The sequence below is a fragment of the Balaenoptera acutorostrata genome, chromosome 9 (assembly GCF_949987535.1).
Source record: "Balaenoptera acutorostrata chromosome 9, mBalAcu1.1, whole genome shotgun sequence".
Classification (NCBI taxonomy): domain Eukaryota; kingdom Metazoa; phylum Chordata; class Mammalia; order Artiodactyla; family Balaenopteridae; genus Balaenoptera; species Balaenoptera acutorostrata.
Window position 1 is genome coordinate 15354312 of NC_080072.1, and position 24544 is coordinate 15378855.

The 24544-nt window shown below is 39.5% G+C and overlaps 1 protein-coding gene across 14 annotated transcripts in view; it reads left to right on the top strand.

The window, feature by feature from the left end:
• PHF21A (PHD finger protein 21A) overlaps positions 1-24544 on the top strand; it is a 196952-nt gene that overhangs the window by 131920 nt on the left and 40488 nt on the right. For 10 of the 14 annotated variants that reach the window (XM_007181135.2, XM_007181137.2, XM_007181132.2 and 7 more), the window contains 4 exons: positions 5409-5609; positions 12199-12450; positions 13646-13735; positions 20989-21282. In XM_007181135.2, the coding sequence (XP_007181197.1) occupies positions 5409-5609; positions 12199-12450; positions 13646-13735; positions 20989-21282 (837 nt within the window). The remainder of the gene's footprint in view (positions 1-5408; positions 5610-12198; positions 12451-13645; positions 13736-20988; positions 21283-24544) is intronic. The other 4 variants (XM_028166229.2, XM_007181133.2, XM_028166228.2 and 1 more) reach the window with 2 other exon arrangements.

Genomic DNA, 24544 nt, shown 5'->3' on the forward strand with positions numbered 1-24544 from the left:
CTGTTAAGCATCCATGTAGAGAATTTTGAACTTTACTGAAAAAAAAACCCTGATAATTCCAACTGCTGCTGTTCCTTAATTCATCTAAATTGTACTGTTCAAATTCCATGACACCTTGTGAAGAACTATAAAATATCTATGTTCCCAACTCTCTATGACCAAACAAATCCTCTTTAGTAGACAACATACACAGTTCACTGTATAACATGAGGTTGTAGATACTGCTCTGTCAAACAGGTAGTGTTTTTCAAGAATATATTCCTTTTAAAAAAGGCTTATAAGGTTAGAAGCTATTTGTCTAATTCTAACCCTGAAACTGAATATCGGAGAGTTTGGGGGAAAACCTTCTAGTGCCTTACAAAATGAATGAAACAATTATTTTTATCTAAGTATGCATGTATATGTGTGTGTGTGTGTGTGTGTGTGTGTACACACACACACACACACACACACACACACACACATTTTTTTTTTTGGCCGTGCCACGCAGCTTGCGGGATCTTAGTTGCCCGACCCAGGGATTGAACCCGGGCCCTGGCAATGAAAGCCCTGAGTCCTAGCCACTGGACTGCCAGGAAATTCCCCTAAGTATGTTTTTATAGATGCTGCCACCAATATTTTCCCTCCTACTCCCCTGTCAGAATTCTATCCTGTGTGTCTCCCCTAAACATTCCCTCTAATAACTTCAGTACAAACCCTCTCATTGAACTTCAGTAATATATTACATCAAGAAGGAGCTTATTTTGAGTTTATTGCTTCTTGTTCCTGTGTCTTTGTTCATAAAATGGTGGAATCTTCACTTAATTTTCTGTTTCCTTTAAACAGCACATACCTTTTACTCTGGATTGTAATTTTGTCGTTAATGTTATGCCAGTAACATACCCTATTCTTTAGAGGATAATTATGAGGCAGCATTCTGAAGACTCATGTAATCTCTTTCCTGCATCTTCAGTGTTGTTGAATATTGGTGTTACTTATAAATACAGTTGGTTGACTTTCAGTTGGACAGTAGAAAGGTTTTTTTTCTCCTCTCTTTGGGTAAATTCTGATTTTATTAACAAATGTAAATTTCTCCATGTTAGTTTTTATGCACACAAAAAATTTAGTATCCCCGGTTTCATTTGGGCAATTGGTGAGTCTGAAGACCTGGAAAGATTTTTCATTGCATTTTAGGTATGAAGATGGGTAAGGTTTGTTCTTGACTTTCTGGATTTGTGACAAGTTACAAGTCTACCAGTTTCTGGTATGAGGGGGAAGGTTATATTTTCTGATTGTGTGGTTGATCATAGAGGAAACAAGGATGAAATTTTAAGGCAATACTGTGTAGGAAGATGTCTGGGTGGATGTGGCCCTCTCATAATTGATTCAAGAACAGATAATGCTGAGTGGAACACAAGCAAGCAGAGTGACTGTGTGGAAAAACAGAGCCTTGAAGCACCAGCGTCCAGTTGTGGAGGATAGGGCTTGTGCCTGCATTTGCTTTTGAGAGAAGCTTTCTAAAATTTGTGTGAGGATTGGATGGAAATAAATTGGTGGCTCTATTGGAGGGGTAGGGGCTGTTCTTCCACCACTCCATCTCCCTTCTGTATTGACCAAGGCCATGGCACTTGGAATGATTGACTTCCATAGCAGAAAAATGAACCCTATTTTCTGTTGAATCGGACTGATAAATTTCTGTGTTTTTCTTTGGAATCTGTCTTGCTGTCGTGTGAACACGTTGATAGTATCGCTGAATGTCACAATATTGATCACGGTGACTACCTGTCTCAGAAACTGTGACTTCAAGTGTCAGAGGCTCTGTGAACCCTTCTGCCTGAACAAGCCCTGATGAAACCTAGCGATGCGAATGCCTAGGGAATTGGAGGCTTGGAATCACATTCTGGGTTTATGGAGCAGTTCTTGACAGATGAATTGAGGGGGGCGGTACTTGCCATTCTGGATGCCTGGCACATTGGCCTGTTGTTTATAGAAAATATATTAAGGAGAGAAGGTAATAAATTGTTAACTTTTCTCTCCTGCCTTCATTCTTTCCAACTTTTCCATTTTCATTTCTTTTGTTCCCCACCCCCCCCTTTTAATTTTAATTTTATTTTTTTAACACTTTATTGGAGTGTAATTGCTTTACCCCCCCTTTTTTAGCTCTCATTAACTTGTTAGTGAGTGATGAATGGCCAGTTTGTGAGACTTAGCCTTTTCTGAAAGCTTCAGGATAAGGTTCCAAGATGATTAGCTATGTTTAAAGGTCTCCTTTATATGTGAACAACATTGAAAATATCCAGTTGTTTAGGCCAGTATAACTTTCATCAGTGACCAGCAGAAGTCATGATTTCTTTGTTTAAGACAAAGAAATGGTAGAAGAATATAGTTTCACTTCCTGTGGAGATGAGAGGCTTCTTAAGAACTTTGCTTGATACTACAAGCTAAAATTTATGAGATATTGTAGCTGTATTCTCTCACCGCCACCCAGAACTGGTACTGACCCAGATCAGGGTCCTGCTGGAGTTAATGTGACTGTTGTATTTGCCAGAGCTGCAAGACTGAATTAGAACAAGACTGGATTGTGGAACCTAGAAAAGCCAGCTACTGCTCAGGGCAACTCTCCTTTATTAGTCGGTCCTTAAAAGAGTGTGCAGGGTCTCTGTACACCTAAGGAGTGCCTCCACTGCAGAGCTCACCTAACTTTAGATCATTGGTTTTCAAAATGCAGTGAATAGTTTATTTGACAGAAGGCATCAGTGCTTCCCCTGACCCTTGATTTTTAAAAAAAATTTCATAGACATGCACAACTATATTCTGGGTATTCTTCTAGTCTTCTGGTGAACACAGCAAGGACTGCCAGGGCAATGCATTTCTGAGCGGTTCTCTGAAATATGCCAGCGCCTTCTTTCAAAGAAAGCATTACCCACCTCATATGATCTGACCCGTGTCCAATCTGCACAGCTCTTTCTCTCTTTCTTCTTTTTTTCCTCTTCTCAAGGACTAATGAAAGTTTGCGAGTATTTTGATCCCATCTCCCCTCCTCGCTTTGTTTCAGGCCCTGGGGGAGGAACAGTTGTGAATGCATCGTGACTCACTGACTCCCACGTTCCTGATTCGGGTTCTGATTGGTGGTCACCTTGCTCTAGCCATATGGCTTCAGAGTACTCTAGCCTGCGTCCCTTTCTTGTTCCTTCCCCTACTGTTCCCTTCTGTTGTACAAAACACTGGGAGTGGGTTCCAAGCTTTGTCTCTTGCTTCTAGTTCAACCCGGTTAGGCAGTAAGTAGGAGAGCACACTGTATTTCCTAAAAACGGCTATAGAGGAGAAAAACACCCTTTCCTTTTGTGCCTGGTATAGTAATTATTTAGTTTCCTGTGCTGTTTTTGTTCAAAGTTTATTTTTTGGCAGGTGTCACATTTGTGTTTGTATTATTTCCTCCTGGTTTCTCTCCTCCCCCTGATTTGAGCTGGGGGGTTTTGTTTTTGTTTTGGTAAAGGGACTAAGAATGATGCTGTACTTTAGCTAGTTTGTTAATATGTTTGATTAATGGTGATTAATATGTTGGGGAGGGGGACTGAAAGCAACTCTAAATAATTACTTAATTGTTAAATGTCTTATTGTTCTGGCAGTCACTAAGCAATAAAGTCTACATGTGATACTCAGAATTATCCATGCCACCACTACTGTTACTTCCCCTTCTGTTAAACTACATCTATTCAATTACTCTGAGTTTTACACTTGAGAAATAGGATTTTGAAGACTGGAAAGTTATTTTTATAAGAATTTTTTTATTAATTTGCATTTTTAGTATTCTGCAGATGGTTTCTGGAAAGACTTTGGACTTTACATCTTTTCTTTTTAATATTTAACTGCTCAAAGAGGTGGTGCTAGCAGAGTACAAAGTATAGCAGACCCCCCCCCCACCGCAAATTGGCCTTTATGTGATATTTTCATTGCCTAAAAAGAATCAGTAATAAAAATATTAAAATTTTTCTCAAGAATGTATTTTGTATTGACTTAAAGTTTTTAAAAATCCATTTTGTAAATGTTCTAATGTTCAAATATGTCAAGGAAGTAACCTGCAGGTTTGGATTCTTTAGAGAGTGTGTGTAGTGAAGTTGGTTAGAATCATAGGCAGGAATGTGAAATCAACCTGGCCCTTATGGTTTCCCTTAACCCCTTATTTAAAGATCTTCATTTACTTCTTCTCTATTTAAATCTATATTAGAAGACAGTAATCTATTTTTGTCAGAAATAACAAACCTCAGCTGGTGAACTCACTTGAAAGTGTAGGCGAGGAGTGCTGCTTATACTTTCTTCCAGCCATTAGGGCAGGAGAGTCAGAATCCAGGTCTGACCCCGAATGGTTATTATATTTTCTCTGAGCCATTTGCTGGTCTTTGGTTCCATCACTTCACACATCATGTGAAGAGAACGAGGACATTTACTTAGCCGCCATAGTTCTAGATGCAGAGTTTAGTTGTGAACAAAATAAATCCGTACCCACATGGAGCTTACCTTTCGTTGAAATGTATTATTATAGTAATGAAGGTTTCCAAATGCACCATTTTCTTGGATTTCAACAAGGACAGAAAATTCAAAAAACCTTAATTAAAAATTTTCATCCTGTATAGCTAAAACACTACTCTGCCTAAGCAAATGTATGTGTTTTCATAGATCCTGTTCCAGCAAAGCAGTGCTCGTGAGTTACATGTTTCAGTTATTTACAGTGTCTGTTGTGTATATTGCATAGTGCTGGGATCAAGGTTTCTTTGTTTAAAAGTCTTTTTAATGTTTGAAACTGCCATTAGATACATGATGTTTGTTTGATTAACAAAAATTACTGTAGTATAACTGGTATGTATGTTATCAGATGCAAAAATAAATAAACAAATGACCAACAGTGTGTGCCACTCATAGTTCCAAGTACTTTACGTGAGGCAGTTTGGTACTCGTAAGAATCCTAAGGATATTATTAATCACCTCATCTTTACAGTAAGAACAGGAAATTGAGGCACAGATAGGTTAAGTGGCTTGACCAACATCATATAGCTGGTAAGTAGCAAAACTGAAATTTGAATTGAGGCAGTATGTTTCCAAAGTTGTGTCTTCACTGCTACGTTACACTGCCCTTCCAGCCCAGCACACTAAATAATAATAGTCAAGGAGTCTCAGCTCTGCTATGTGACCTCCATTAGCTTTTCTTCTCATCTGTGCCTCCGTTTCCCTTTATAGATTGATATAAAGCGTTACTTATGCCATGGGTTTTTTCCCTCAGTTGTCTAATCTGTAAATTTTAGATGTAACAAGATCTAGAATAAGCTAGTTACAGAAAAGATGTCAGAGGCATATAATTGCTGCCTATTTCTATACAGCTGAGATAGAACAATATTCTGATAGATTTTATTCTTTTTTGTCCTCCTTTGTAGAAAAGAGTAGTTGAACAGCTTCGGAAGAACCTGATAGTAAAGCAAGAACAACCAGACAAGTTCCAAATACAGCCATTGCCACAATCTGAAAACAAACTACAAACAGCACAGCAGCAACCACTACAGCAGCTACAGCAGCAACAGCAGTACCACCACCACGCCCAGTCGGCTGCATCCTCTCCCAGCCTGACTGCTTCACAGGTACAAGTGTGGATGGAGCACCTCGGGCTTCGTGCTGTAGGCTGATTTGCTATGGGTCATGGAGAACTAGGTCCTGTTTCAGACTATGTTAACAACCTCAACCAGCACTAAACAAAGGTTATTTTGGTTACTTTTTTATACTGTACTGGGATAATAATCACTTGAAATTCATTGCCTGAAGGAAATGACATTACCAAGGAGTAAAAGTTAAACTGATTTCCCATCTGTCCAAAGAAGGAGAAAAGGTAATCAGTGACAACGAAAAATCACTTCTCTGTATTAGAACAGAATTAAAGTCTTCTTTTGAACTTCTGGAAGTATTTATTTGCACTTGTTCTAAAAGTCTGTGTGACTTGACCCTCAGGAATTGTTTTTCTGGAATTCTTAGCAGTTAGGTGTGGAGATATTCCAGGATCAATACCCATGGAACCAGGTAGAAAGAGGCATTTAGAAGGTGGTATATTTCATAGAAATGAAATATTCATTTCCAAGTCCAATTCATCTCATGTGAGAATATGTATCTGTTCTCATATACTAGAGGAAATCTGAAATGGAAGCTACAGGTCAAAAATAGCACTAAGGAGTGGGAAGCCTAATAATATGCTAATTGGTGTATCTGTGCAAATGATTTTACTGAAAAGGGCATTTACACTACCATATAATGTAAGGATATTGAGGCAATCAAGACACACAAAAAGGACATATTTGGGAATGTTTCTATTAAGAAAAGTATTCAAGCTTGATCTCCACATACTTATATGTAGTGTGGGCATACCTTTTAAAATGGGACACTTGAGCAGTGGTTCTTGATCTTTGGAGGTCCCAGACTCCTTTAAGACTCTGTTGAAAGCCATGGATTCCCTCCCTGGAAAACTACACACTCACACCTAATACGGTCATTTTTTGCACATGGTTTCAAAGACTTCGGGATCTTCTGAAACCTAAGCATGGACACCTCTCACCCACCAACACCATCTTCACTGTATCTATATGTAGAGAAAAAGACTGTAGTTTACTTGGTTAGTCACCACTTATGGACATTGTGCTGGTTCATATACAATATTTTGCAAATGAAAAATACATTACTCGCAAAAATACTGAAGGTTACTAAAGATAGTTAACAGTTAATAGAGGTTACCATATACTGGCATTCTCCTAAGCACTTTACATGTATAACATACACAGTCCTCACCCCATCCCTACTAAGGACAGTATTATTATTATCTCTGTTTTTTAGAAAAGAAAACTAAGGCACAGAAAGATTAATTACCTAAAATCATATATGTATTATATGGTGGAGCCAAGATTTGAAACCAGATGTTCTGGCTAAAAATTCTGCCCATTCGCTACTGTAGACTGCCATACGATACCAAAAAAAGAAATGCCAACGTTATATAAAATGCCAAAGAAGGAAAATGAAGAATCCCAGTTGTAAATCAGGTAGCTAGAGTGGCCTACATCATTTTTACCCTAATCTCCAAGGCTATTTGGAAATTAGGCATTCAAACTGACTTTAAAACCCCCCTGACCAGCATTTATATTTCTTCTAAAAGATTGCCTATCAGTTTACTTTTTTGGAGTTTTAAACAGAGTTGGATTGGTTGTTCTCTTCTCAAAGTACAATTTGATCAGAAAGTGTTTACATGGAAGGAGTGTGGTAGAATCCATTGTTTCCTGGTACTAGGAATTTTCTCTCCTAACCCATGGAAACTTTCTGTTCAAATACCATTCCATATCACACAAATCAGAGAAAATACTTATATAATACTTACAATAGCTATTTCATTCCCTGGGAATCTGAGTTCTGTGCAGCTTTGGGATGGTAATAGTAAGGGGCCTAGGGCTATCCCCAAAACAGTGTTATGTGGCATCCCTCCATCTGGTAGCCCACCTGATATATTTAATTGATTTAGCTAAGCTTGTTTTATATTATTTTGTTTCGTTTAACGTTAAAAGCCATAAGATCTCTAGGTTATTGGGTTTTGTTTTTATAGTAAACTGTCAATCATTATTTATCACATGCTCCTTATATGAGAGCTTCTGGTATACAAAGAGGTAGTAATGGTCCCTGCCTAGAATCTGGTAAACTATGATAATTATTTTCATTCATTATGTAAATATTTATTGAGCCTCTACTATATGTAAGCCCTCTGCTAGGCAATGTCTTGTAAATAAGACAGAATTTCTGTCTTCAAGAACTTAACAAATTTAGAGGAGAGGAAGATGTAAACAGCTAACAAAGAAGAATAAAATGAAAGCACCTGGGAAAATACCAGATGACAGTAATATTGACTAGAGGGATCAGAGAGTGCTTCATAAAGGAGGTGGCTTTTGATCAGGGCCTTGACAGATAAGTGAGATTTCAGTGACGGAGCAGAAGGGGAAGAACATCAAGGTGTAGAGAACAATGTGAACAGAAGTATGGACTCAAAAAAATAAATGCGTGTCTTGGAAATAGCAAGTAGGCTGATGTGGCTGGAGCGTGGATTCCAGGAAATGGTGGAGAGGGATATAAAACCAGAAGGTAGGAAGAGGCTAGCTTGTGGAAGCCCTCCAATATGTGGCAGAACTTTTGGGGTTTTTGGCAGTCATAGGGAGTCATTAAAGATTCATGAGGTCAAGGACAAATGGGAAGTTTAATATACGGCATGTACTAAATTTCTAAGTCCAGAAAGGATTAACTATTAATTTAGCAATCTGCATGGGCAGGGAGGAGGTGCTAGGATGAGAAAGTGTTTTATTCTAAGTCAGGTGATGAGCATGTACCAAGTCATGGGGGAGTGGGAGGATCCGTTTCCTTTACTTAGCTAACTCCAGCTTATGTTTGTATGTATATTTTGAAATTTTTCCAAACTACAGAAAAAAATGAAAGAATAGTTGAACACAGGCGTACCCTTCAACTTAAATTCACAACTCCGTCATTTTAAAAGAGTACAAATGTAAAGAAGCATGCAGTTAATAAAACCAAACAGAAAATAAACCGTTATAGACAGAAGGGGGAGGGGTTCTATTGATAGTTGTCCGAGTGTACAACAGTTACCTTCCATTCAAAATTAAACACATAGGGATTTCCCTGGTGGCGCAGTGGTAAAGAATCCACCTGCCAGTGCAGGGAACACAGGTTCGAGCCCTGGTCCAGGAAGATCCCACATGCCGCAGAGCAACTAAGCCTGTGTGCCACAGCTACTGAGCCTGTGCTCTGGAGCCCTCGAGCCACAACTACTGAGCCCGCGTGCCACAACTACTGAAGCCCGTGCGCCTAGGGCCCATGCTCCGCAACAGGAGAAGCCACTGCAGTGAGAAGCCTGCACACTGCAACAAAGAGTAGCCCCCGCTCGCTGCAACTAGAGAAAGCCTGCACGCAGCAACAAAGACCCAACGCAGCCAAAAATAAATAAATAAAATAAATAAATTAAACAAAAAATTAAACAAATAGTCTAAAATAGATGTGGAAGTTAATTAGAGCCCATAGTAATAATCCCTCTAAGTTCTGATTTGTACGTTGGAGTTTATCTTTTTTAAATCAATACCTCATGCTTTGCATGTAAAAAAAAACAATAACGTAGCAAAAAAATAAAAGGATTTTGCTGTTAGTGCTTCTTGCCATGCATTTTCTGCATTAACTTCTAGTTCATGCAGTTTGGGTTTTGTTCATAAAAAACCCCTTCATGAAACTGGGGAAGCTGCTATCTTTTTTTTTTTTTTTTTGAAGAAATGGTCATCTTCTTGTTGCTTTTTTTTTTTTAATTTATTTTTGGCTGCGTTGGGTCTTCGTTGCTGTGCGCGGGCTTTCTCTAGTTGCGGCGAGCAGGGGCTACTCTTTGTTGGGGTGTGCGGGCTTCTCATCGCAGTGGCTTCTCTTGTTGCGGAACATAGGCTCTAGAGCGCAGGCTCAGCAGTTGCGGCGCACGGGCCCAGTTGCTCTGCGCCATGTGGGATCCTCCCGGACCAGGGCTCGAACCTGTGGCCCCTGCATTGGCAGGCGGATTCTCAACCACTGCGCCACCAGGGAAGCCCTGCTATCATCTTTTGAAGGTGATCATACTTGGATAGCATCAACCAGCCGAGGACTAATCACAGCTTCCATAAAAATAATTTTTTTTTGTTTCTGGGCACCTTTCCTCACTGTCTTCTCTTCCTCCTTCCAGAACAATTCAGAGGTTTTCATTAGGTTTAGATATCAAAATTCTAGATTCTCTCTGTCATCTAAACTCAGAACTCCAGGGGTTTGATTTATGTTCCCTAGTACTTACAGTAGAATAAGCACCAGACCAGGAGTAAAGATCTAAGCAGTACCTGTGTCAATACCTGGTGTCAGTAAATGGTTAGCAAATAAATGTATTCTTCAAAAGCTTTTCATCAGTGCATATAGTACTAGGTCTTGTGCCTCTATATACAAGGAGAGTTATGTAGATGCTAGAATACATGGAGTAAAATTAGCTACAACCAAATATTTATAAAGTAGAATAAAAATGCTAACCTAACATGTGAACAGACTTGTTAGAATTCAGTGCTTTTTAGTGTTGCAGGTAATGCTAAGTCTATAAATCAGGTGAGTTTGAGGTTTTACTCGCTTTTTAAGAAAAATTATTCAAAAGATTGATAATGACTTACCTGAATCAAGGATGTTTTAAACAAAAGTATATTGACCCTCTTTTAAAGTAGTACCAACATGCATGACTGTTTTTAAAATCCATGTCAGTGAGTTCTGCTGATTAGAGCTTTTCTTCCATAACCTGTGTTGGCACCAGGATTGAATGCTATCTGGTGTGACTTGCTGACCACTTCAAAAGTTCTTTGTATTTAAATGTTTTAAATTGATGGAGAGAGCTAATATCACACTGGGTTAAAAACACATATTAAAAATAGCAGGTAATATAAAGTCAGTCCCACTGCTACACTACTGTAACATTTCTGATGATAAATAGCACTTAGCTTTTATTTGGTTTTCATCACTGATAGGCAGGATGACCTGCTACCTCCCCAAATACATAATTATCAGTGTTCCCCCCTTTTACTCCCATTTCACACTTGAGAGGACAGTGGCAAGGAGAATGAGCCATTCTGTATTGTTGACTTAGAGAAGAGGAACATATTTGGGTGATTTTAGTTGCAGGCATCAATAAGGATTGCTCATTAGGCTGTGATGGGATAGACAAGGCCAGATTATTACACTGTTTTGGTTAAAAGAAAAAAAGCTGTTAAAATATTAGATAATACATGCATGTATGTGTTTAAGGCAGAAAAATTACTTAGAACCAAGCAGTACACAAGGACTTGCATAGACACTGAAATAGAAATTCACAAAGGAATTTGTTCAGATCTGTTTCAGGGAGAGTGGGGTCCTTTTCCCTGGTCGAGGGCAGTGCTGTCCAGTAGAACTTTCTGTAGTGTTGGAAAGCTCCACTGTCCAGTTTGGTAGCCACTAGCCATGTGTGGCTGTAAACATGTGAAATGTGGCTAGTGTGACTGAGGAACTGATGTTTTAATTTTTATTTTGTTTTTATTAAATTTGAATACCTGCATGAGGCTATTAGCTACCAAACTGAACAGTGCAAGTGTAGAGTGAGAAGAAAAAGGTGAAATAATATCAAAATCAGAACCAACAAGTTAGACCAGGTATATTTTCACGTTTCTGAAACATCTCTATCTTGAGTGACTAGTAGCATTCGATAGGATGTGTATGCCATGAAATGAGGTTGTTTATATTTTCTTGTTTTGTAGCTGGCTCCTTTAATTACGCTAATAGAAAGTCTAGAAAAATACAGCTTCAAAGCTGCAGTAGTGCTTGTGGAGCATCAGTCAAGTCCTCTCACCTCAGTTCAGACTCTGATCTCTAAGACTTTCTGAGACTCAGGTGTTTGTTTCCACCTTGTCGCCTTTTTCTGGATCTTTCCTCACTTCTGCAGCAGTCCTCCAGAGCAAAGATTGTAGGTAGTGATTCATATCCCTTTGGTATCAAGAGCTGCTATTTACTATACTAGTTGGTTAATAGGTTTCATTATCTAGAGTTTGGGATTTACTGCCTTTGAGGCAACAATTGTACTAATTCTTATGTGAGTTGCCCTTCCTCTTCTCCAGGGTGACACTCAAAAGAATTAAAAGACACTGTCGTTTTATCCCAGCCTTTGTGTCGCAGGAGGCAGATATCCAGAATTATATGATAGCTTTCTTCATATTGATGAGATTGTAGCAATTAATGATAGAGATGGTGTGTACCTCATTGATTTGCAACTTCTACAAAATTTAAATTAATTGAGAGCAAGCAAAGAATTAGAAAAATCAGAAGAAATAGGTGTACTCATATTCTGTATCTGTAAACTCACCCCCTTCCTTGTTGAGAACCCTGTGCCCATATTAGTCTGCAGTTATTACTATGAACTTAAAGCTAAATTTGAGAACTCTAGCAAACTAGAGATTGCCTTTTCGTGTAGTAAGAACTGTGCTTTATGTACACAAAAGAAATGTTGTTATACCAAGAAACTTGACTGATTATGAGAATTATTGCTTTGTTTTCTTCTGGAGGCTAGCATTTTGTTTAGTGGGATGACACTTCAGCGTGCTAATGTCTGTTCTCCATGTCTCCTAGAAGACTGTAACTACAGCTTCTATGATTACCACAAAGACACTACCTCTCGTCTTGAAAGCAGCAACTGCGACCATGCCTGCCTCTGTTGTGGGCCAGAGACCTACCATTGCTATGGTGACCGCCATCAACAGTCAGAAGGCTGTGCTCAGCACTGATGTGCAGAACACACCAGTCAACCTCCAGACGTCTAGTAAGGTCACTGGGCCTGGGGCAGAGGCTGTCCAAATTGTGGCAAAAAACACAGTCACTCTGGTAAGCCAGCAGCTGCTACTCATGTGTGCCCACATGCGAGGGTTCAGGATATGCATTTGTAGAGTATATCCACTTTATGCTCCTGCTGGATTTGTCAGTCTCCATCACTCTTCTGCCATACCAAATTCCCCTTCGGGGCTGACAAGGGAATATGGCATTCCTGCTATCTATTTAAATAACTATAGAGGTGTTCTTACACCAAGGATCAAAACTCTTTGAGGTATTATCTGAGGCCAAAGTATGACTTGACTTAAGGGGGGGAAATGTCCTTCACAGAGGCATTTACACTGTTTCATGTATCTCTCCCTCTATCCTAACCACACTCCTTCCTGTGAAACTAGAGTGCTTAAACTCTCTGGTGCTATGTTACCAATTTGGGGAAAATGCTGTGAATTTTTTTAGTTCACTCTCCCTTGAAATTGCACTCAGGAAGTACTGGAGTTAGTTGGGCACTTTAAAATTTTTCAAGAAACTCACAAATAACAGTGTCCATGTCCAAGGTCCATCAGAAAAAAGATCCCTAGAAGGAAGAAGTACTTGAACAAAAATTGTTCTTGAGATTTCTAGGGTAAAACTGTCTAAAAACTGTTTTCAGAATATACCCAAATTGTAGTTTAAATGTCCGTTCTTAAAATGGAAGCTAAGAGCTCTTGGTGGCTTTTGAATAATGACCAGTGGTGAGTGAAACTAGAGGGCATTAAAGTGAAGCTTTACTACTTACCCAGGAATCTTTAGGGAAGTAACCAAATCACTCAGCCGGACGCTGAGAGTTAGTACATTCTCTATAGGAATAAAGCCATTCAATGTTATGTAAAGCTCTTATATTAGGAAAAAGCCCATTTTTCCAGGCAGCAAGTTTGATTTTACTTTGGATCCAGTGTTGACTTTTAAAATACATAAGTGCAAGAGTTCTTGAATGTCAAAGGAAATTGTGTGATTGCTGAGCTTGCTGTGTTCTACATTAGATGTGTAAGGAAACAGAAATGTGGTTGGTTTACTTTATGGGGTAAAGCATGTAAGTAGAGTAAAAAAAGTTTCTTAAGGCAGTGTTAATTCAGATGATTAATTCTACAATGAAAGCTTATAGAAAATATTGTCTGATTGAGAGAATAGTGATGCTGAAAATGCTTTAAGAATACCATCTTTGATATTGAATAATTATTTTCCTCTCTGATTTATTTTTCTCATTTTTTAGCAGGTTCAGGCAACACCTCCTCAGCCCATCAAAGTACCGCAGTTTATCCCCCCTCCTAGACTCACTCCACGTCCAAACTTTCTTCCACAGGTGAGTAAATCAGTTGACAAGCCCAGTGATGGGTTAGGTGGGACAAAAATCCTTGTGGGCCCTTTCTAAGCAGCCTGTAATACACTTGTCAATTCAGCTGTATTCAGATCCCACTTAGCTAAGGATTCTAGCTGCTGATCTCTATACCATGAAGAAGCTTTTTTTTTTTTGGCTGCACTGCACAGCATGTGGGTCTTAGTTCCCTGACTAAGGATCGAACCCTTGCCTGCTGCAGTGGAAACTCTGAGTCTTAACCACTGGACCACCAGGGAAGTCCCACAGAAGAAGCTTTTTTTTTTTAATTGGAGTATAGTTGCTTTACAGTATTGTGTTAGTTTCTGCTGTACAGCAAAGTGAATCAGCTATATACATATATCCCCTCCTTTTTGAATTTCCTTCCCATTTAGGTCACCACAGAGCATTGAGTAGAGTTCCCTATGCTATACAGTAGGTTCTCATTAGCTATCTGTTTTATATATAGTAGTGTGTATATGTCAATCTCAATCTCCCAGTTCATCCCACCCCCCCACCCTTTCCCCCCTTGGTTCTCTACATCTGTGTGAGAAGAAGCTTGTTTTATCATCAGGGTTTCCTAACAATGATGAAAGGCTGTAGCAGAGGGATGTAAGGAAAGGGAAATTTTCCTAAATTTAAAATAATTAAGATAGCGCCATTTTAAACCTTATAACGTTGACTTACTGGAAGAATTTAGCCAGAACTGCCTGCCAGTGGGGAAGGAACACAGTTAGCACTTCTCCCCACAACCTCCCACCCCACCCACTGTATGCCAGGGAGAGTAGGGAAGGAGACAATAGTGACACTAACTGGTAGCAAGCGTTCGGTTCTACTCTGGAAAGTGATGACATAGAGCATCATTCTTAAACACAAAGTCTTGATGGTAAAGATTCAGACTAGGAAGCTACACAGGGAACTTTCTACCTAGACCCAAGCAACTCTACCCATATTCTCATGAGAATATTCTTCCAGCAATTGGCTGAACTCACCATTCTTATGGCAGAATGTCATGATTGTCCCAGTCTGGACCTTGAGAGGAGTTGACTTGCCTGGTAGAAAGGTTGGGTGTTCCTGTCTGAAGCCTCAGCTTTCAGGCAAAGAGAGAAGGGAAAGGATGTGTGTGGTCAGTGGCCATAAGTGATTTCTGAATTGCCTCTGGGGAGGGGATGGGTAATGCTAACATAAGATTATTTCACTCATCTATCAGATAAATTCTTAATGAATACCTTAGGTATCAAAAGAGCACTAAGAACTATGGATATGAAGTTTTCAAGATAGTTCTCAGCCTCATAGAGCTTCAGACACATGTACAGGCAATTACTGTGTCCATTATGGGAAGTACAGGGTAGTCTGAGAATACATGGGAAGGACAGCCAACTCATTCTTAGAATATTACAGAAAATTTCCTTGGAGAGTTGACATTCCATCTTAGACCTAAAATCCTAGTGAAGTTAGCTTGAGAAAGTTTTGGGGGAAGAAGAAAAATGTCCCAGGCGGAGAGAAGAGCCTATATGCAAGTCCGCAATGCAGAGAGACATGTAAGCTTAAGGAACCAAAGGAAATTTGGTGTGGCTGAGCACAGTGGGCCATGTGGCTGACTCAGGCTAGAGTAAGGTGAGGCTGGAGAAGCCCATAGGCCAAAGCCTTTGGAACCTTGTAGGCTATATAGGAATTAGGGCCTTACCTAGGAACAGTGGGGATCCATTAAATTACTTTCAAACAGGTACTTGACATGATCAGATTTTTGTTTTAGAAAATTCCCTCTTACCACTGTGTGGAAAATAGAATGGAGATTGTCAAGAATGTGGCAGGAAAAACAGGACATTGTCAGCAATAACAATAGCTAATATTTAGAGAATCTTGCTATGTGCCACTTACGTCACTAGGCCCTGTACATGGGTTATCTATTTTAATCCTCACAACAACTCTGTGAAAGTAGGTATTCAGGTAAGAACCTAAGAATAAGAATCTAAGGCTTAGTCTATGTTTTTCAAATGGTGGGGCATGACCCATTAGTAGGCTGTAAAGTCAATTTAGTGGATAGTAACCAGAGTTTTTAAGTAAAATGAACAAAACAATAGGAAATGTTAGAGTATGTAGCACATAAGTATTCATGAAGTTTTTATGTTTTCATGAAACATAAGTTTCATGAAGTTTTTATGTTATAGAGGTATAGATAAATATCTGTGTATGCATATTGGTTACAGCGTGAAACGTATTTCCTATTGTGTATCCGCAGCACACACTATAGGGTTGTCTTAGATGCAGCTAAGTATTCAGACTCACAAGACTATCAAAGGCCACACTTGGCACCAGTCTACTTGGAATGATATAGGACAGAAACCAGAGCTTGCCAGCAAGACAGCATCAGACATTTTTCTTCAGTAGGAGTCCCTATAGCAGTCCATATAATAGTCTCTACGGCTGTCCAGGGACTGCTCAGGTACAGGGAGATGAGATCTTTATCAGGTCAGCGGGAGAGCCACCCTAGCACAGAAACCTTACGCCTTACAGGAGCCTAATATATCTTATAACAATTCCATAGGCATGGCTTTCAAGGTCCCCGCAGTGGACAGGCACAGTTACAAGAGTCACCCCATTTCAGGAAGCCCAAAGCAGGGTGTCTCATCGTCTTTTTTTTTTTTTTAAAACAACTTAAAAACATTTATTTATTTATTTTATTTTATTTTTTTTCCTGATACTCTTTTTTTTTTAAAATAAATTTATTTATTTATTTATTTATTTATATTTGGCTGTGTTGGGTCTTCGTTTCTGTGCGAGGGCTTTCTCCAGTTGCGGCGAGCGGGGGCCTCTCTTCATCGCGGTGCGCGGGCCTCTCACTGTCGCGGTCTCTCCCGTTGCGGAGCACAAGCTCCAGACGTGCAAGCTCAGTAGTTGTGGCTCACGGGCTTAGTTGCTCCGCGGCATGTGGGATCTTCCCAGACCAGGGCTCGAACCCGTGTGCCCTGCATTGGCAGGCAGATTCTCAACCACTGCGCCACCAGGGAAGCCCAAAACATTTATTTTTAATAACGTATTTCCATCTCTGCTTTTTGCAAGTAATGGAAATGTTAGATTTGATTTAGCAGCAAGAGGTCATTTGTACCATAAGCAGTGTTGCCTGCTAACATAGTTGACATTTTTCCCTTATCAGGTTTCCAGGAGTATACAGCTAGAGAGTTAACTGAAGGTGAAATTCTTATGCATAAGGAGAAAGGATTTTGCCCACAGGTCACAGTTTAGAAAGTTTGAAAAATACTCTTAGAGAGATTAGGTGTGTTATCTTAGGTTACACAGCTAGCTAGTAAGTGGTAGAACCAGAATTTGAACCCAGGCAAGGCTGATCCCATGTTTTTAATCACAGTTTTCTGCCACTGTTTCAGTAAAACGAACACAGCTAGAGTAGTGGTAGTGAGGATAGAAAGTAGACATATCTGAGAAGGATTTAGGAAGTAGAGGTAGAGTAGGAAGCATTAGGAATTATTCTGAAGTTTTTTTAGTAAGAAAGGGGCATTGACCCACCACCAGAGCCTCCCATCAAGCCTCTTAGATAGCCTCAACCACCAGAGGGCAGACAGCAGAAGCAAGAAAAACTACAATCCTGCAGCCTGTGGAAGAAAAACCACATTCACAGAAAGATAGACAAGATGAAAAGGCAGAGGGCTATATACCAGATGAAGGAACAAGATAAAACCCCAGAAAAACAACTAAATGAAGTGGAGATAGGCAACCTTCCAGAAAAAGAATTCAGAATAATGATAGTGAAGATGGTCCAGGACCTCGGAATAAGAATGGAGGCAAAGATCGAGAAGATGCAAGAAATGTTTAACAAAGACCTCGAAGAATTAAAGAACAAACAAACAGAGATGAACAATACAATAACTGAAATGAAAACTACACTAGAAGGAATCAATAGCAGAATAACTGAGGCAGAAGAACGGATAAGTGACCTGGAAGACAGAATGGTGGAATTCACTGCTGCGGAACAGACTAAAGAAAAAAGAATGAAAAGAAATGAAGACAGCCTAAGAGACCTCTGGGACAACATTAAACGCAACAACATTCGCATTATAAGGGTCCCAGAAGGAGAAGAGAGAGAGAAAGGACCAGAGAAAATATTTGAAGAGATTATAGTCAAAAACTTCCCTAACATGGGAAAGGAAATAGCCACCCAAGTCCAGGAAGCGCAGCGAGTCCCATACAGGATAAACCCAAGGAGAAACACACCGAGACACATAGAAATCAAATTGGTAAAAATTAAAGACAAAGAAAAATTATTGAAAGCAGCAAGGGAAAAACAACAAATAACATACAAGGGAACTCCCATAAGGTTAACAGCGGATTTCTCAGCAGAAACTCTACAAGCCAGAAGGGAATGGCATGATATACTTAAGGTGATGAAAGGGAAGAACCTACAACCAAGATTACTCTACCCAGCAAGGATCTCATTTAGATTTGATGGAGAAATCAAAAGCTTTACAGACAAGCAAAAGCTAAGAGAATTCAGCACCACCAAACCAGCTCCACAACAAATGCTAAAGGAACTTCTCTAAGTGGGAAACACAAGAGAAGAAAAGGACCTACAAAAACAAACCCAAAACAATTAAGAAAATGGTCATAGGAACATACATATCAATAATTACCTTAAACGTGAATGGATTAAATGCTCCAACCAAAAGACACAGGCTTGCTGAATGGATACAAAAACAAGACCCATATATATGCTGTCTACAAGAGACCCACTTCAGACCTAGGGACACATACAGACTGAAAGTGAAGGAATGGAAAAAGATATTCCATGCAAATGGAAATCAAAAGAAAGCTGGAGTAGCAATACTCATATCAGATAAAATAGACTTTAAAATAAAGAATGTTACAAGAGACAAGGAAGGAAACTACATAATGATCAAGGGATCAATCCAAGAAGAAGATATAACAATTATAAATATATATGCACCCAACGTAGGAGCACCTCAATAAATAAGGCAACTGCTAACAGCTATAAAAGAGGAAATCGACAGTAACACAGTAATAGTGGGGGACTTTAACACCTCACTTACACCAATGGACAGATCATCCAAAATGAAAATAAATAAGGAAACAGAAGCTTTAAATGACACAATAGACCGGATAGATTTAATTGATATTTATAGGACATTCCATCCAAAAACAGCAGATTACACTTTCTCCTCAAGTGTGCACGGAACATTCTCCAGGATAGATCATATCTTGGGTCACAAATCAAGCCTCAGTAAATTTAAGAAAATTGAAATCATATCAAGCATCTTTTCTGACCACAACGCTATGAGATTAGAAATGAATTACAGGGAGAAAAAACGTGAAAAGCACAAACACATGGAGGCTAAACAATACGTTACTAAATAACCAAGAGATCACTGAAGAAATCAAAGAAGAAATCAAAAAATACCTAGAGACAAATGACAATGAAAACACGACGATCCAAAACCTATGGGATGCAGCAAAAGCAGTTCTACGAGGGAAGTTTATAGCTATACAAGCCTACCTAAAGAAACAAGAAAAATCTCAAGTAAACAATCTAACCTTACACCTAAAGGAACTAGAGAAAGAAGAACAAACAAAACCCAAAGTTAGCAGAAGGAAAGAAATCATAAAGATCAGAGTGGAAATAAATGAAATAGAAACAAAGAAAACAATAGCAAAGATCAATAAAACTAAAAACTGGTTCTTTGAGAAGATAAACAAAATTGATAAGCCGTTAGCCAGACTCATCAAGAAAAAGAGGGAGAGGACTCAAATCAATAAAATTAGAAATGAAAAAGGAGAAGTTACAACAGACACTGCAGAAATACAAAGCATCCTAAGAGACTACTACAAGCAACTCTATGCCAATAAAATGGACAACCTGGAAGAAATGGACAAATTCTTAGAAAGGTATAACCTTCCAAGACTGAACCAGGAAGAAACAGAAAATATGAACAGACCAATCACAAGGAATGAAATTGAAACTGTGATTAAAAATCTTCCAACAAACAAAAGTCCAGGACCAGATGGCTTCACAGGTGAATTCTATCAAACATTTAGAGAAGAGCTAACACCCATCCTTCTCAAACTCTTCCAAAAAATTGCAGAGGAAGGAACACTCCCAAACTCATTCTATGAGGCCACCATCACCCTGATACCAAAACCAGACAAAGATACTACAAAAAAAGAAAATTACAGACCAATATCACTGATGAATATAGATGCAAAAATCCTCAACAAAATACTAGCAAACAGAATCCAACAACACATTAAAAGGATCATACACCACGATCAAGTGGGATTTATCCCAGGGATGCAAGGATTCTTCAATATACGCAAATCAATCAATGTGATACACCATATTAACAAATTGAAGAATAAAAACCATATGATCATCTCAATAGATGCAGAAAAAGCTTTTGACAAAATTCAACTTCAACACCCATAAAAAAAAAAAGGCGTTTACTGAGGTAATGATTATAGGAAGAAGAAAAGATTGGAAGAAGTTGATGAGTTTTGGACATGCTGATTTTGAACTTCTTGTGAAATTTCCAAGTAGAGATGTATAACAGGGAGTTGAATAAATGACTCTGAAGTTAAGGAACTGTCTGGTCCTGAGATACAAGTGTGGAAATCTTTAGTATATAGATAGTAATTGAAGCTGTAGGATGCAGTGAGAGTTCCCAGGAGGAGTGAGGACATTGGGAAGAAAAGGGGTACCAGGACAAAACCCTGAGAAATATTTATATTTTGGATTGGGCAGAGGTAGAGGAAGCCACAAAGGAGACTTAGAGAGGGAGCGGCCAAGAACAGGGAGTTAGAGGGCCAGAGATGGGAGTGAACTGAACTGTGGATATGAAGAAATTTGGAACGTGAATTAAGGGCATTGGCAGCATTATTACCATACTGGGCACAAGTTCTGGGTGGGACCAGTCTCTGGATTAGGCATTTGACCTCAGCCTGAAGAGACGGCATGGTATAGGAGAGGGAGCTACAGTTTGGAATCAGGAAAACTACATTCTAGGATAACATTTGGATCCTCTTAAGAGCTGATGCATCTTTGTAATATTATATATGCTGAGATTTATAGAATTGATAATACTAAAATGGACATTAATATTTGTACTGAATACCATTTCACTCACATATATAGTGTAGAGGATCTGGCAATGTCTAAGATTTATAGGACTTGAGAAGTTTAAGTAATACAATAATTGTTCTTTCTTTCTCCATAGGTTCGACCCAAGCCTGTGGCCCAGAATAACATTCCTATTGCCCCAGCACCTCCTCCCATGCTTGCAGCTCCTCAACTTATCCAGAGGCCTGTCATGCTGACCAAGTTCACTCCCACGACCCTCCCTACCTCCCAGAATTCCATCCACCCCGTCCGTGTCGTCAATGGGCAGACTGCAACCATAGCCAAAACGTTCCCCATGGCCCAGCTCACCAGCATTGTGATAGCTACTCCAGGCACCAGACTCGCTGGACCTCAAACTGTACAGCTTAGCAAGCCAAGCCTTGAAAAACAGGTACAGGCAGAGTATGCACCTGCTTTGGGCAGTTGCTTTGCCATTGAGGCTGGTCAGTCTGTAAGGGGTCTTTATCTTCTCAGCGGCTCTTTATGTTAGCACCATTGTCTGTTACTTATCATGTGATAATTTATCCACAATGCAAAAGGGCTGTTCTTACTGAAGAAAGTTGGGTTGCTTTACCCACCATCCCCTTATAGATGAATTTTGATTCCTGTGTGAATGAGCTCCCCCTGCTGGTTCTGAAGCAGAAATTCACAGATGGGTTCTGCTGCCCTCAGTCAGGAAGCACAGATAAGATAGTAAACAGAAAATACTATATTCATTTCGGCCCAGTAAGAATCCAGATGAGGATATCACTATGAACGTTAGGAAGAATAAACAAAACAAGGAAAAGGATTTCATTTCAAAGATTTTCCCTGGTTATTACAGACAATGAGGAGCCAATGAAAAAATTAAGATTTCTAAAATTCATTCTTTTAACTCTAGAGGATACAGACATTTTAGCTCAAATATTGAAGCCTTTCATTTATATTTCTAAAATCAGATTTTCTCCTAAAAACACAAGTCTATAGAAATACAGGTAACCTCCAAAAATACTTAAGGGTTCTATGACAGAAAGATTTCTAAAACCAAGAAAAAGGATTTATAGGCAGTCACCATATTCTATTTAAAGAAAGACCAGTGACAAGAAAGAAGAATTTTGGAAAGAAAAGCTCTTTCAAGAAAGTTGATTTAAAAAGTCATTGCCCTATTTCTTATTGCTCAGGCTTGAGTTCTCATTCATCTGAAAATAGTCTCTGGTGATCCTGAATCTTCTGCTTCTGGATGGCTGACCATGATTCAGAGAGGCTGGCCAGATGGTGGGGAATGAGAAGGCTTCCTGCTGCCTTGGCCGCCTTGAAGAGAGGAGCCTTATGCATGGAATACCAGCTTTCTGCCCAGGCAGCTCATAAATGCAGCCGATCTGGCACTAAGAACCTGGGTACCAAAATCTTGTATCAAGAAATACCAGCAAGAACACATCTCTATTCCTGGGGAGGCTACTCAAACCCCAAAAAATGCTTTGAGGAACATTTAGAGATAAATTACTTACATGTATTTTAGATCAGGAGTTTTCAAATTTATTATCAGCAGAACTTCAATATTAAAATAATGAAAGTAAGATGCCCAAGCTTAGGAGTTTGGGTGGGGGCATGTTCGTAGACCAGCTGCCATCATGTCCCATGCTGGCTCTCAGAGGACCTCTGAAGAGCATTAGAGTTGTAAAGAATGTGGTTTCGAAACATCATTTTTAAAATTTATTTATTTATTTATATTTATTTATTTATTTATTTAGTTTTGGCTGCGTTGGATCTTCGTTGCAGCTCGTGGGCTTTCTCTAGTTGTGGCGAGCAGAAGCTACTCTTCGCTGTGGTGTGCAGGCTTCTCATTGTGGTGGCTTCTCTTGTGGAGCACGGGCTCTAGGTGCGCAAGCTTTAGTAGTTGTGGCTCGCGGGCTCAGTAGCTGTGGCTTGCGGGCTCTAGAGTGCAGGCTCAGTAGTTGTGGTGCACGGGCTTAGTTGCTCCGCGGCATGTGGGATCTTCGTGGACCAGGGCTCGAACCCGTGTCCCATGCATTGGCAGGCAGATTCTTAACCACTGCGCCACCAGGGAAGTCCCTCGAAACATTATTTTAAATTATTAAATATTATTTTTCTTTGACCTCTTTTTTGATACAGATATTTTTAGGAGACAAGAATCTTCAGTTTCATTTCATTTTTACATTTCTTATTTTTTTCTGTTTACAAGGATGATACCTATTCACTCTAAAGGAAAGCTCAAACGTTACAGAAATATATATTGTAGAAATGTATCCCCTCATAATCATTGAAGAGAGTAAATTTCTCCCATAATTTTACCCTCCAAAGTTGCTATTAGCAGTTTAGATTATATTCCTCCACATATTTTCTTTTTAAAGGAAAAGCACAAAATCAAACTATATATTACTTTGTAACTTGCTTTTTTTTCTTATTAGATCTTGAATATCTTTTCCTATCCCAGCCTTACACATTGATAGAGCTTTTCATTTTAATTATAATATCATAAAAAGGTACCCATGAATTCTTAAAAATTAAAAAATTATTTTCTAGCAGTGGATTCCATGGTCTTTCTTCTTGTTGATCTAATAGAGGAATGTAGTCATTGCTGTTTTAGTTTAGCAGGCCACCTGGCACGGCAGTCTTACAGGTTATCAAGCTCAGTCAGCAAGGATTCTCTTTAGACTCCATTCTCAGAATTCTCTTACTTCAGATCTTTCTACTATCCTTCTTTTTTTTTTCCATGTTTCATTTCCAGTATCTCATTTATAACTGTTAAGAGATCCCATAGATGAGCATTCTGTAGCCATGGAAGTACCACTTACAGCCTACTCACAGAGTTATCAGAACCTGTGTCCAACATTCTCTCTGTGGCCAGGCTAGATGGGTTCCTTTCTGCTTTCTACTCTTTTGTTTAGGGTGATAACAGTCACTTAATAAAAATATGTTGATTCTGTGCCAGCTGCCATGCGGCGTGTGCTAACCCCAGGGTTGGGAGGTCAAAGCCTGTACCCTCACAGAGCTTGGTCTGGGGCAGGCACTGTGGCTCTGCCTCCAGGGGAGGAAGCATGGCAGGTCATGTAGTTTCACGTAGGCACAGGAAAGGGAGAGGCAGCGTCAGCTGTAACAACAGTGGTCTCACTTCTCCTTCCCCCCATCAGGCATCCCCAACTTCCTTATCCACCCTAGATAAGAGAACCTGTCTTATCCCTTATCAGAAGCCACATTACACTGTGGCTGTGAGAAACTGAGTGGTAGAGCTTAAAGAGCTTTGAGGCTAGAAACATACTTAGGCAGAAAGGCAGATAAAGCCAGACAGACTTATATCATGGCCCCCACACTGCCTCCTGTTATGTCTTTGTCCTCTCCAGCACTCTGTGAAATGGGGCTAAACACCTGTGCATGGTGGAATGACATAAAGCGCTTAAAGTCCGTTAGACTGTCTGACGCATTTAGTTCTCAGGGATTATGTTCATTTCTTATCCACGTCACCCCACCCCATTCCCTGCAACAAAGACATCTATGTATGTCCCTAAGGCTAGGCTACTGAAAAAAATCCTAGGTTCTATGGGAAAATTTGTCAGATTGCCACCCATTCCCCTACTTCCATCTATATTTTGTATAGGAACCTACACAGTGTCCTCTAAAAAAAAAAGAGTACTTCCAAGTTGAGAGTATTATCC